The sequence below is a fragment of the Phalacrocorax carbo genome, chromosome 2 (genome assembly GCF_963921805.1).
Source record: "Phalacrocorax carbo chromosome 2, bPhaCar2.1, whole genome shotgun sequence".
Lineage (NCBI taxonomy): Eukaryota > Metazoa > Chordata > Aves > Suliformes > Phalacrocoracidae > Phalacrocorax > Phalacrocorax carbo.
In genome coordinates this window covers 162,584,304-162,598,826 of record NC_087514.1, presented here as the reverse complement: position 1 = coordinate 162,598,826, position 14,523 = coordinate 162,584,304, and the positions used below count along the sequence as shown (strand labels likewise).

The 14,523-nt window shown below is 45.8% G+C and overlaps 1 protein-coding gene across 3 annotated transcripts in view; it reads right to left on the bottom strand.

Annotated features, from left to right (window-relative positions):
* The window catches only part of LOC104050582 (mitogen-activated protein kinase kinase kinase 3), an 85,371-nt gene that overhangs the window by 29,912 nt on the left and 40,936 nt on the right, over positions 1 to 14,523 (bottom strand). Inside the window, exons 3-5 of one of the 3 annotated variants that reach the window (XM_064445121.1) lie at positions 13,862 to 13,971; positions 4,087 to 4,127; positions 2,954 to 3,053 (exon numbers count right to left, since the gene is read on the bottom strand). In XM_064445121.1, coding sequence (XP_064301191.1) covers positions 2,954 to 3,053; positions 4,087 to 4,127; positions 13,862 to 13,971 — 251 coding nt within the window. Of the gene's footprint in view, positions 1 to 2,953; positions 3,054 to 4,086; positions 4,131 to 5,773; positions 5,833 to 13,861; positions 13,972 to 14,523 lie in introns of those variants that run through there. The other 2 variants (XM_064445120.1, XM_064445122.1) reach the window with 2 other exon arrangements.

The following is a 14,523-nucleotide window of genomic DNA, read 5'->3' as shown; positions in this document are numbered from 1 at the left end:
AAATATAGACTTATGCAGAACCATGGAAGTAATTGCCAGGGTGCACTTCCAGTAACTGGGTTTATTCTGTCTACAGAGTAAGCAGCCATGATGAACACCAAAGTTTACCCACACAGAAGTTTCACTAAATAGAGCTTATTAGATTTGCTTCTTGCTTTTAAATAGTATACTTCCTTGGAGCCTAATGCTTTAGTATAGGACTTGGTAGTCAACCAACTGCAGTCTAAGAAAGTGAGTGCAAGAGTGAGTTTTCACCGACTACAACGGTCTTGCTAGACCTCACTCTGTAAGACACTCCAGAAAGCCAAAGAATTGTAGGAAACAGGGTTGGGGAAAAATCTGAGAGGTCAATTAGTTCATCTTCCTGCCCAACACAGGACCAACTGGCATCAACAATTCTCAACAAAAGTTTGTTAGATAGGCTTTTAAACACCCCTCCTCCCCCTGTAACAGAGTTTCTACCACTTCTCTAGGCTTTAACTCTCCCTAACCTTCCAAAATGATGCTGAGGGACAGCCTCAGAGGGGACAAACAAGGGGAGGTCAGAAGGGAACTAGTGGTACGCCGAGGTTCAGTGTTCTGCCCAAGGTCACAAGCTGGTGATGGAGATGGGACAAACGGCAAGGTAACAGTCACACTGGGAGCAGCTGTTGAGCAGTGCATACAGATCATATTCAGACACAGCATTTGCTGTAGAAGCCAGTCTTTCAATCCATAACACAGCCAACTGTCTAACAAACACCATGCCGTGCTGTCCATGGCCAGGCCAGATTTTGCTGTCCTGCTCATCAGAAAGATGAGCCCAGCCTAGTACTAACATGCAGACATGCCCCATGCGGTACACCCACAGCCAGGCCCTGCTCTTATCTATACCAGCCCAAGCCCGCTGATTCCATGGTCCCACCAGGATGTGATTCATGCGTGCCCCTGCTCCACCCAACTGGCATGCTCATCTCTCTGATCTTGGCTTCAGGACTCCTGCTTCACCAGGACAGGGACTGTCATTTAGTGAGCTTTTGTAGGGGCCTGTTGACCTCAGTGTAATTTTGGTCTGCAGGGTGCTACTTGCAAGAGAAATATCCGATGGCAACAAAGAATTACTGCACATTTCCCTTTAAGCATGAAGAAAGGGTGAAACGTTTAATTGTAATGAGTCTGTGGTCAGGCTACCTCTGAGACTTGCAGTCATGAGGCTCAGAAACCTGACCCAGAGCATGCTAGGAGCCAGATGCCGGGGTGTCACCATGTGGACATGTAGGCTATCTCCCCGAAGGTTGCTTTTATCTGTTTATAGTGTTTCCACAATAACAGCCCAGAATTACTGCTGCTCAGACCTCTTCCCAAAGGTGTCGCTTCTCACAAAAAGGAATTTTTACGTATTTAAAAAATAAAACACTGAACGTCCTTCTCAACCCTAAGAAGTCAGGACTACCACAAGGCCTGCTTATGGTCCTGCTATGTGCTGTGCACATGCCCAGGAAAACAGTCTCTTAACATGGGATAAAATGCATTATTTAAGCTTCTGTTTGCTGTTGCTGGAAAAAATTCCTCTTCAAGTGGAAAGAAACCTGGAATGAAATGAGTCATTCCTGGAGAATTCAATGGCAGGCTTTTCCCGGGAGGGCTGTCAGAGAATGCCCAAGATTAGAAACCTGACTGCATTCAAAGCCAAAACCCAGCGGACACTTTGGTATCATGAGGTACCTATTATAAAAGAATAGCAACCTTTTTGTGTATCAAATCTCCACTGAAACAGAAGGAAGAAAAAAAGGAAAATGTGAAAAAAAAAAAAAGAAGCTCTCTTCATGACCTCCCTCTCCATTCATACTTTAATGAAAGGCTGTTAGTCATTTCCAATTAATACTTGAACAAGCGAGCTGTCAGGACAGATCGAAAAGAATTGGTGTTTAAAAGCCTATTTGTCATCTGGCCCTCTCCTCCTTCCCAAAGCCAAACCCACCTCAAGAGTCCAGTAGCTCCAGCTGCCTGCCCAGTTCACGGCAAGATGCCTCATCACAAGAAAACACTACGGAACCGAAAGAGATGCCAAGGATTGCCCCCTTCTAGGTAAAGGCCCTCATCAGTACCCTCCTTTCAGACACAGTGCCAGGCTCAAAGAAAAAGTTGGAAAACCATAGTGGCCTGTTATGAAGAAGGTTGGAGTAGAAAGGGCTTCAAGCCTTAAAATGCAAGGATCACAGAGGGAGGGTTTCTTGGCTGCCCGTATGTGACCACAGGACCTGCTAAAGAAATCCATAGCAATGCACATTTCGCTGCAGGCCTAACCACAAGAACATGCATGTGGTTTTGGGGTGAAACAAAGTCAGTGATGGATAAAAGTACACTGCGTTAGCAGCGCTGTCCCTCGTGCTCTGGACTTCACCATGCTTCTGCAACTGCCCCCAGGACAGAAAGGCTTCACATGCAAACCACACACGCAGCAGCCTACAGTCACTTCATGCGGCTCTCAGGAAAGCCATTTGGCCTCAGCTGTTCTCCTCTATGCCCTGCATGAGCTCTCACCAGTCAGATACACTCTGAAAGTTGGTTCTGTTGCCCCAAGGGTGTTAGTGGGAAAACATCTACTGCTGCTGACTGTGTAGCTGAACTGACAGGGTCTCCGTCATCTCAGTTGCTTAATTCCACACCCCATGTTTGAGTTAGAGGGACTTTTTGTTCAGGGGAAAAGACAAAGTTCCTTTGTCACCATTTAATAGGCCTTAATTGAAATAATTTTGAGAAGGGGAAAACCTGGCTTGGGGTCTAAGAATCCAACTGAATTGTGTCCAGACAACAGCTTGTGTATGCTCACTAACTGGTAACCACAGAATAAGATTATTTTTCTTCACATCCATATACAACGCTAAATTAGGGCATTGAGAACAAACCACTGCTCAATTCTGAAGTGGGCACCAGGCACCCTAAAACTCTCCCTTAGCAATAAGAAGAGTACCTCGTTGTTCACACAGACTAAGTCCATCGTCTGTCCAAAAGCATCCGTGACCTTCTGCACCACTTCTTTGAATTTGACTGGTCTTGGAAACTGGATAATCCTGTATACACAAACAAATACAACAACAGCCTCAATTTAGTAGAAGCATACTGGAATTTGGGGCTAGGCTGACAATTCAGAAGCAAGGGCCTATATGCTTTCATCATGAAGCTTAAAATTCGATCCTTGTTTTTACACTCGTAGAAATACTGCTCGTCTGCTACGCCCAGGAGGACCTGATCTACCCTGCAAGAATATCTACCAAAAATCCCAGTGCAGCTCCTCTGCTCCTCCCCCTACTGTGAGGCACAGGTGGGAAAGAAAAAAGTCCAGCAGCCCTTCACTGGAGAAGACCCAGAATCAGGCACTGGACAGTGATTTATCACCTTCATTTTCAGCAAGTGGCTCTGAATAAGGAGGAGGGACGGCAAAAAGAATAATGCAGTTTTGTATCCTGTGACTTCCCTGTACCATCACATGCTCATATACATATGTACAGATACGTACGGTACACATCAGCAGGTACGGTCTAGCCCTATGGTGACATTACTTAAATTTTCTTTGGCTTTAACATGTAACTTGGACCATCAGGCTGTGAGTTTCCAGCCCTGTGTCCTGCTCTGCCGCAGTCACTGAGCACCAAGCAGAGGTGCTTCCATGAAAATGTCAAGCAGGGAAGGGCGGGCAAGCTTTAACTCCCAGCTCTATTTTTATGGGACCCATGCCCAAAATCTGGTTATCTTAAGTGTCATAGGCTGCTAATCAAAGGACGCATTTCTGTAGAGTTACAGCTCAGCTGTGGCTCAGCAGGGCTCCAGAATTAAAAAAAGGATCCAAGTGTGCACCCTATGTCCCTGGTAAGAGGCACTTAATGACTTCCAGCTTGGAACCACTTCGCCTGCGTGCAAATCGCAGGAGCTACTTGTGGCAAATGGGATAATGAGGCAAGGCTCTTGCATATAAAATTGTAGTGGATTTTAGGGGAATGAATCCTGCTGGAAGCTCATCTGCAGCTGGCTGAAGTCAGTAGGATGACATTGGGTAAAAAAGGGTAATTTGTCCCTGCACATTCGGGGTCTGGGTTGGGTACATACCTTTTCTCTCCTTCATATTCAAACTTGATCCTGACATTTCGCTGCTGAAAGAAAAAGCAGAAAATGGTTAGGTCCCAAACTGCATCCCAGACTGACACGCAGATCCAAAGCAGGTCTTAGGGAGACTCCCCTAACTCCAGTGGGCATCTGGTCTATTTAGGGCCAAGCTGCCTGCTGGACTCACGAACTTTGGGGAAACTCCATGTTGTTGACAAACATGCTTGTCAAAAAAAAAAGGTCTCTGTAAACAAGAGGATGCTCACTCATCTGTATAACTGTTAGTTTTAATAAAATGCATTAATAAAAGTGGAACAATTTGAATGCTTTAAACTCAGCTGGGAACAAGGCACTATTATCAAAGAGACAAACATGTTATATATCTGATGTCTGTCCATCTTCAGCACTTCCCATGGTTTTACCCCAGTACTTTTCTGTTGGAAACCCTAAAAGCAAAGCTCAGAGGATGTTTAATAGAACACAGCAATATTTGGGGCAAAGAAGTAAGAAGTAAAAGCAAGCACGCTATAATGGAAGTAGAGAGACAGTCTTGGATTTTAAAAGCCAATAGTGCTGGGGCAGTGGTGGGGGCAGCTGTTATTTTCTTAGGACATACAAAATGCAAAGTATATCGGGCATCACTACGCTATACACAGCGCATCCCACCCTGAACTGACCTGTTCCTCACCTCAAGAGAAATAATTAAATTTGCCCACAGAAGAGCCAGAAGAGTCATGGGCAGATTGGGCACACAACTGTGCAGGGACTACTAAAAGCCACTTTTCCCACCCTCTATTTGTGCATATTTAGCAGCGATTGAGACCACAAGGAGCCTTTTCATTCATTCAGCTTCTCAGACTGAACTTAAGCCCAGCATTCCTCGGCTCATTCCAGGACTTTCTGATGATCTCCAACACAGATCAAAACCCTCTTTACTTCCCAGACCAGGTTTAGTCAACCCAGTTAAGCAGGGCTCTGCCCCACTACTACAGACAAGCCTCCTCAAGTAGTGGTTTTCTTCCCATGGAGAAAAAATGCTTTCCCGCTCCCTCCAAGGTGTAACACCAGGGAGGGCTTGGTCCTGCGTTGCCTGCATCTCACAGGGATAATCCCCGAATGGGTGGGTGACAGCCCTTCCTGAGCAAGGGCCTTATCTCTAACCCTGGACTGCCAGCGCGTGAAGGCACACTTTCCATCCTCTCAGAGGGAAAGTAGAGCCGCAGTGAAACAGATTTGTCTCTAATGAGGAAAATGAGCTGGATGGACACCCTTAGGTTTATTTTTAACTGACAGCTCCTTGAGTTTGGCAAACACCCATCGAAGTCCAGGAAGTCAAGGCTGGATGCGATTCAGTTGAAAAGCTTAAAAAAATCCCCAGCAGATTTAGGGTAAACGTGTTGGATTATCTGAAACGCATCCCTTCTATTTCTGCTCGTGTCATTTTCTTTTTCCAGAAAGGCTGGGAAGAACCAGTGCCAGGATAGTCACCAAATGGGACACTCCAGCAGTGTTACAGGCCTGTGCTAAACAGGCACTTACATCACCTCAGTGTCTGCAGCCAGTTCTCCAGATCCACAATGCTTGGACAAACTCCAGGTTTGCTTCCAGAACCAGGCCCAACCCATAAAAATACCAAACTAACTCTAAACCAGCCCAAAATTCAAAAGGAGAAGAGATGACCATAACTAACCTAGTGTTGAAGGTCCAAATCATTCTAGAGAGACAGGCAAATACGGGTGGGATTGCCACCTTGGGTTATCTGTGTTGGAAAAGAAAAAAGATACAGGCTCTTTTATGCCAATTTTTATTTGCATGTGCCTCTCTGAATGGGGCCTGCCTGGTTCATCCCTCCTGGATGCTGGTAGTAAACCAGCTATGTGGGTTCACTGCATGTAGCTCCACAAAGTCCTTCTCTAAAGTAAGTGAGAAAAATCAGGGCAAGGAACTTTCGAGGTTTCTCCTTACAAAGGAGCAGGACACGTAAGGGGAAAAACTCATGCAGCTCCGGTCTTGCTGCAGGAAACCTTTCAAAACACAGGTTTCACTTTCAGTGCAGACCTGAATGCTGCACGGAGCTGGGACGTAGCACGCAGTGCCTGTTTATGCTGAGCAACACAAATTTCGCAGACAAATAAGTTTTGAAAAACAGCTTGTGGCTGAAAAATGTCAAAACACTCATATAAAGCTCCAGAGAGAGAAGAAAAGTTAAAAAAAAAAAAAAAAAAGCCACGACCCTGCTGCATCCTTTTCTTCTACATCAACAACAGGGTTGATGTGCTGTGGCCCAAAGCCAACAGAAGTAAGCCAGCTGCCCCACACTGCTCCACTCCGCTCCTGAGCAGAGCAACAAGCACATGGGCTGCAATAGGGGAATGAAAACCCATTTTAGTCTTAATTAGATTATTACTTATCCTTTTTGCTGATATAAACCCACTAACCTCCTGCTGCCCTTAAAGAAACAAAGGCCTTAAACCTGTAAGCATTTGGAAATGGGAGAAATATATATATATTTATATATGCACAGCCTGAGAAGTTGGTTACAGTTTTATTTTGCAATCTTCCCTTGGCTTGATCGTGTTTTTGACCCACAGCTAAAGCTGAATTCATCACTGCTGTCAGCAACAAATACTTTTTTTCCTTTACAAAAAAAAAAAGTGGGTTGTGCCCAAACCACTAGGAAGTCCCAGGGGGATGCAAAGCACTTCCTAAATGCTGGAGCAGGCCGTGATTTTTTACACCCATGGATATCTGGTTTGGAGCAACTGGCTTGAGATTACGCAGGGAGTCTGGGGCACTGCCAAGTGCTGGAGCAAAATCTCACACGAGTCTGCACCCAGCATCTCAAACGCACGATCGAAGGGAAGGCAGGATCAGCATCTTCTCCACATGGACCTCAACGCAACAGGCAAATGCTTGGTGGAAGAGGGGCAGGTGGTGGAGGCTGCCGGGTTCTACTCACTTTTGCAATTTTGTGAGGAATGAAGACAACAGCAGCAACTCCTTGCACAATCCAAATCGTGCTATTTACCCTCCCTGCCATCATATGTCAAACAAGGCCTTTTTCTCAAGAGGTCATTAGTCGGTGTTGGAGAACAAGCTGAGACACCCAAGAAGGGTGTGTGTTAAACACAGTGGAGGACGGGGATAAGGCCATGCTGCAAGGCACCAGCCTTAAACACTTCGCTCTGGGAGAGGGTTTCGTTGACAGTTTCATGGAACACTGTGAAGCAGGTAATGGAGCAAGCAGGGGAAACTGAGGCATGAGGTGCTTTTCCTAAGGCTATGAAGAAAAAGCCCACCCTGGGGTAGAGAAGTCTCTGAGGAGACCTTATTGCAGCCTTTCATTACAGAAAATGGGCTTTATTAGATGGAGAGAGACTTCTTCCAGGTCCTGTAGTGACAGGTCAAGGGGCAACAGTTTTAAACTGAAAGATTTAGACTGGATATAAGGAAGAAATTTTTTATGATGCAGTTGGTGAGACACTAGAACAGGTTGCCCTGTTACTGGAAGCATCCAGGGTCAGGCTGGATGAGGCTTTGAGCAACCCGGTCTAGGGAAAGATGCCCCTGCCTTTGGCAGAGGAGTTGGACTAAATTATCTTTAAAAGGTCCCTTCCAACCCAAACCATCCTGTGATTCATTCTATGAAGCAGAGTGGCAGAGCCAAGCATAAAATGTAGGTGTTTGATCTCCTGATTCGTACACACTGAGCAACTTTCCCCGCTCCACGTGTGTTTCCGTACGACACAGGGCACGGAGGAGCCCACGTCTCGGCTGGCGCCTGTAGGCCCTGCTGCGACACAAACAAAATAAGCGACAACCCTGACAGGAAATACCACAGTAATTCCCTTCGTTTCTGGAATAATTTCTTCTCCGAGCTACTTGTACCGGCATTTCCTCCGGCCCCACTAACAAATGGTATTTTACTCTTTCTTGCCATCTGCCTCGGAAAGGAAAAAGCAAAGCCACCGCTGTGGCCACAAACCCATCACCATCTTTCCAGGCTTTCCTTGAGGTATTTTTAGCTCCTTCCTCAAAACTTCTAATGTCACAAAGAGAAGAGACCACAACTGCCAAGCTTCAGAGGAAGTGCTGATGGGACTCAAGAGAGGGGGGAAAGGGGGCAACCGCTCCTAACCACGAGGCGCTCAGCTGGGGACCATGCACCCCGGCGGGCTCGGCCAAGCTCGGCCCCTGGAGCGGGAGTGCGCTGCCCCACGCACTGGTTTAGATTAAGGAAAACGTTGGAAAAAAAATGGAAAAAGTGTTTCCAAACGAGGTGAATCATGATCTTATACAGAGATCCCCAAAGAGCTGACTGCTGTTTATAATAAAAGCACACACGGAGAGCAGGACAACATGCGGTTAGGCCTAAAATGGAAGTGGCTTTGGAAGAACAGGAGATGCTGAGCACCCTCAGCTGCTGAATGCCCAGAGAGTCAATCAGATCAGAGGCATGAGTCCACCCTGAGCAACACCAAGCCTGTGGAGAAGGGTGACCGATGGCAAAAGGACATCCTTGCTGCATCACCTTGATGCCGCCGACCGCAGGCAGGGAGCTGGCAGACAAGACAGCCCCACACCTCCAGGTCTGCCCCAGCGCTGGCATGGCACCGAGAGCTGAAGCACCTAAAACTGCTGGATGAGCACCAAGTTCGAAGACTTCCCCTCATCATGTCTTCTCCTACTCCCAAATTCAGCTGCCATCAGAAATGGCGTTCTGGTCGGACTCTACCTCCATGGCTTGCTTTTAAAGCTGCTCTTGTCAAACCCAACCAGAGGACAGCTTTGTCCATGCTGAGACACCGCAGGGACAGGGCCTTTGGATCACTCCTTCCATCCAAATCCATGGTTGCCTCACAAACCATCTGGGACAAAGCCTCTGACTCCAGCATTAACCCTTCTGAGGTCAAGAAAGGCAGGAAAATAATCATCACAGAGCAGTCTCCACTCCCCTTCAGCGCTGCACCAAGAGGGCTCATTCCAGCTTTGCTCTTACCCCGCTATGAGGCCTTGGGCACTTACTTTGCCTCAGTTTCCCCCCCGGGTAGAACAGGGGCAATGAAGGAGACTCATTTCTGCACACTGGAGGGTAAACAGAGGGATTATATTAACTTCTCTCATTTTCTACTTGTTGGATTAGGAAACAATGAGGAAACCCTGCTGAGTGGTGCAATGTTCAAGCATTAGTGCTCTAGTTACTCCTTTGTACAAAGCCACAAAGCGGTGGGATTTCTCCTCAACTTCTGGTTTCAGCCAAGAGAAAATCAGCACTGCAGGGCCAGGCTGAGAGGACTTCTGCACTTCCCCGACGTGCACATTGTTTGCATTAGTCCTGTGCTCGCCCCTGCTTTCAGCAACGGGACGTTCATTACAAGCCAGACAGCTGGCCCGCATCCCTAAACCGCAATAGGAGATGACTAATCCGCGTCATTAGGAATTATCTGCACAGAACCCCCACGCACTTTGGGTTATTCAGCAATCAGACAGAAAGGGGTTTGTCTGGGATTGCCCCCTTCTCCTCTCGGGGAGTGGGAACTGCAAGATATCCTGGTCCCCCTGGATCCTTTAAGCTCTTTTCCTCTCAAAACATAAGCCCAGCATGTGAGCAGCTCAGAGGTCAGTGGAAAGATGATGTCTAGAGGGTTCATTGCTCCCTGTTATAGATATTTTTGGCTTATACAGCAGCAGAAATCAGAGACATCACAAAGTTTATGCAAAATCACCTACCTGGCAGGGAGTAACTTTTTTTTCAGCTGAATTTCTCCTTGGTATTACCCTCTTAGCACCCAAGTCAGCTCCACACGGAGACAAGGGAAAGCCTCTTCCCTAAATCCTTGGGACTCCACTGCCTTTGCCATCTCCAGCCAAGACTTTCTCAACCAGTGCTGCTGCCCGCTTGGTCCCTTGCTTCTGCCCCCAAGGTGGGGCAATCCCTGCAGATCTCCTCACAGACTCCCATCTTCAAGGTGATATTTACAGACCCTCATCGTATTCCCCAATGGTAAAACAGAGGTGATAAAGCCAAGCTCCTTTTAGGCTGCTCAAAGACCTACAAACAGAGCCCTAGAACATGAGCTGTGGTTTATTCTATTTAGGAGCAAGCCTTGTCCTGCATCCAACTTGCCAAAGGAAAGAGAGTCCGGGGGTAATTTACTAAAAGAACAACTTTTAGATCAGTGTGATATTTGTCATGCATGGGAAAACGTTCCTTGCAAGTACTGGACTTCACTGCCATGGAAGAACTTGCAATCAAAATTAATGCAGCAGAGGAATTGCGAGCTGTCACCAGCTGTGACAGGGGCCCGCACCAACACGTTGTCATTAGACCAAAGCACAGCACTGAAAACTAACTTCATACAGTGAGTTGCCAAGCTCTGTTTATATAAATAAATGGATGTGCGCATAAATAGACAGGTGCAAAATAAATGTTAATATAATTGTTCCTCTCTCCTCCATGCTTTTATTTGGGATTTCTAATTCTTTGTGGTTTCCCTTCTTATCCCACTCATCATCTTCCTTAGTGATCTCAATGCAGATCTTTATTCTGTTGTTTCCTCCTTCTCCTCTTCAGAGCCGCTGCTATAAACAAACTCCTTTGTTCAGTCCATGAGACTGCCCGAAAGGACTCCTTCCAGCCGCACCAGGGGATGCATGAGGAATAAGAGAGTGATAAAAAAAGAATAATGGAGGAATAATATTGCAGAGGATGCACTAGGAATAACGTCAGGGTGATCCCTCTCCTCCCAAAGAATGGCTCAATATTAAAGACTAACCAACAGGTGGAAGGAAAAGGATGTCTGTCCATCTCTATCCCTCTACCCTGTTTTCTCACAAGGCAGAAAGGCAGAGTACTGTAGTGACTGAGACACCTGACCAGAACTTGGGAGATTCAAGCCCAGCCATGACATCTGCTCCCGGGGCAATCTAAGGGAGGAAACTCATCCACGCTGTGCATTAAGGATTGCTGTTCTCATCTCCAGCTTGTTCTACCATGAGGCATTAGACATCCAGCCTTAGTCGTAAACTCATTTGTAAGGAAATCAAACTAAAAAAAAAAAAAAAAAAATTATATTCATGCCATCTGCCAAAGGATGTTCATTTCATGAGATGACCTGAAGCAAAACTGTTGATATTTTGGGGAAGAAATATTGTGCAGCACAAACCGCCACAGACTACCTTCTTGTGTGGCCCAGGCCTACAAGGAATACTATCTGGCAGGCTTTAAATTGCAACTTCTGTCAAGACAGCACCAAGGAACCCCTCCAGGAGAGAGGGATGAGATAGCACTTTGGTTGTGTTTCTCTGTGGACCAAAAAACTGCTGCAAGCCACAAAGGGACAGGCTACTTAGTCAACGCATTCTTGTTTAAAGTGTTTTTCAGTGAAAACTTGGAACACTGACTGAAGGATTCCCATGCCTCAGAAAAGCATTTTTCCACAGGAATAAAAAAAAATAGATTTTTTTTGTTTTTAATCTGACAACTGAACATCTAAACCCAAGTATTTCAATATGAGCATGTTGCTGCAGGGCCTCATAAGAGACACCTACAATGAGATTCCCAAGATGAAAATTTAGCATCTAAATGCCCCATGCCTCACTTCTCCAAGAAGGAAGACTGCGCAGTGCATCCTTCAGCCCAACCAGCCAACCTGATCATAGGAAAAAATTAGAAAGAAAGAAAAAAAAAGGGAACATCAAGTACCAAAGGAAAAACAAATCACAGGCACAACAATAGCATTTTCAAAGCAACCTTTACCCCCGTCAATTTCTGTGCTAAAAAACAAGGGGAAAAAAACCTAAAAGTGACCCAAACAAGTTGATTACAAGTTTCTGAGCTGCAAACATGAACCAAGTCCCCACTAATTCCACCTACTTTGGCCACTCCCCACCTCGCAGACTAGACTCCCTTCGTCCCATGAGCCAGACTTGTTCCAGCTAGTCCAATTTAGTGAAGCAACAATTCAACATACTCCAACGCCCTTCATCTCGTGGGGCCTGTTGGTCTGAATCCTCAATCCCGGATGCGCGAGGAGAGCGGGATGCTGACTATTTGCGCCTCCTCCATCAGAGCGCTCTGATTGACAATGAGCATGCAGCTACGGCCGGTCCGCTTATGGATAAAAAGAGAAATCATACAGGAGGCAATGCATTTGCAAGCACCGATGTTGTAATTGGGAACGAAAGTTTGATCCCTAATATAACAAAATTAAACGCAAGTGGCAGCCAACAATTCTAAAGACGATATCAGAGCACAACATAACTCTATTGGTGATTTATAAATGAAGATCATAGTGGATGGGCTGTGGATACGAATTTGATTGCAAGATGTCAACTTTACAAAACTTTTGTGGATACTAGTTTCCACTGGCTGAATTCTTATTTTCCTTATTTTCAACTAGTTATCTGGTTAACTGTGTACCTGCAGCATTTACTGCCACAGTTTTCAAAAATGACAGCCGGGATTTTCCCCCATTGTGAGAAAACAAATATGTTATTTAAGAGAAGTCTAAAAAGCTTTGCTATCCTGGAAGCAACCCGAGATGGCTTGGTATGATCCCCACCCATCGACTTGCAGAAAATGCTACCCTCGGAGCCATCCAAAGCTGCGCTGGATTGTCTGCTTTGCCTGCAGCTGCAGAGACCCAGCTCTGAATTTCTCCGGTCAGTTTTGTAAACATCTTGGACTTATTTCAGCATGAGCTGAACACAGATCCAGTGATTCAACTTGGACAGCTGCTACCGCCAGGACACACTTTAAGACAGACATGCTACGTGCGCACTTTTTGCCTCTGCATCCAGAGTTCTTCTTTAGGAGCACAAGTGCCATTAAAATACGCATGACAACAGTAAATGACGATTTGTTTTCTTCCTTGCTAGGCATTCAGCAATTGCTACGTTGATTGCAAGCTTATTCTAAGCCACAGCACTAGAAGTGGAATTCCAAGTGGATTTGCTCGCATGCTTCTCCAGCAGCTTCCCAGTCCTCTTAATTATTTTCCCCCTTCTTTTTTTCTCGTTCTTTTGACAACTGAATTCTGTCTTCACAACTTTTGTGTTCGCGTACTATTTGTTCCATACAGAAACAGGCTATTAAATCCACTTTAGCTATTATATTAATGTCAGCTAATAATTTCTGACATTGCTCAAGGGACAATGCTTTTGCTCACCAAATCAATTCCGACTGCGCAACAGGGCCAAAACGTTTCATTTTAGGAGCATAAAGATAAACACCAGTAATTAATATTTAAACACTTTATATAAGAATGACATTATTCCTCCCAAAAGAGCCTGGGTGTCTACAGCTCAAAATTGGCAGTCTGTCTTTCAAATATCTGAAGTAAAATGTGCACATGATAAATATCGTATTTCATCAACACTGTCAATAGAAAACATTTGACTAATCCAAATCTTACATAGCCTGTAACAAGTTCTACTTCCTTCAGTGCTAAGCAAGAGAAAGGAGTGCCTTGAGGCAGGATTTGAGATTTATTACAAGTTTCAGGCTCTATTGCTATATTTGTGAATGATTTGGGGTATCACTCTTCTCCTCTGCTCCTCCATGATATGGGGATGCCTGTAGCTTCTTTTCAGCCCCTCAGAAAGAGGTCCTAAAGCTTATGCCTCAGTAAAATTATGTTATTTCTGATCTGCTGAGCTCCTGCAGCACTTGTTAACTTCATTTCTAGCATTTAAACTTTGTTCTCCCAGCATGGGAAGCATCACGCCCACCTCTTTGGTCTATTGGAGTTTGGGGTGGACTCAAGCAACGCCTTACCTGTTTGCTGGAGTGGACACTGTTTTTATTCCTGTTGTTGTCCAGCAGCCCCCCACATTTGCCCAACGCTGCCAAATCCTTCATAATAGAGTTCAGAGCTTCTTCTTCATCTGCAAAAGAAGGAGAGATGACTGAAGCGTGGATGGCAACCTCACCCCTGGAAGTGCATAGTAAAAATACAGCATTGCAAATACAGTCTTTCAAACCAATGGGTCAAAAGGCACGATGTCTAGCCTTCCTATTAAGACAGGCATTCAAAGACCACACCACAGTCCCTCTCAGCCCATCGTGTCTTGAAAATACAGGTCTCCATCACAGGTGAGACACACCCTCAGAAAAGCCAGTGGCTGAGTGTGGGTGGCCACTGCTCCTCCAGCTCCCAGCCCATGTCTGCTGCCCATGGGACCCTTTAGAGAGAGACCCATAGGCCAAATGCACTGTCTAGGGGGCTGGATCCAGTTTGTGAGGTATAAGGTGGTGTGCTCTACAGGACAGAAACCTTTCAGGACCCAGAAAGCTCAGGAGTACACCACAGTTCTTCATCTCCCCATTTCCTCCCTCTTCACTGAAGAAGCTCAAGAGCCACAACCGATTTTCAAAACTAGAGCCAGTGAGAAACCATGGGAGAGGGCAAGAAACTCATTAGAAGAGGTAACAAACCC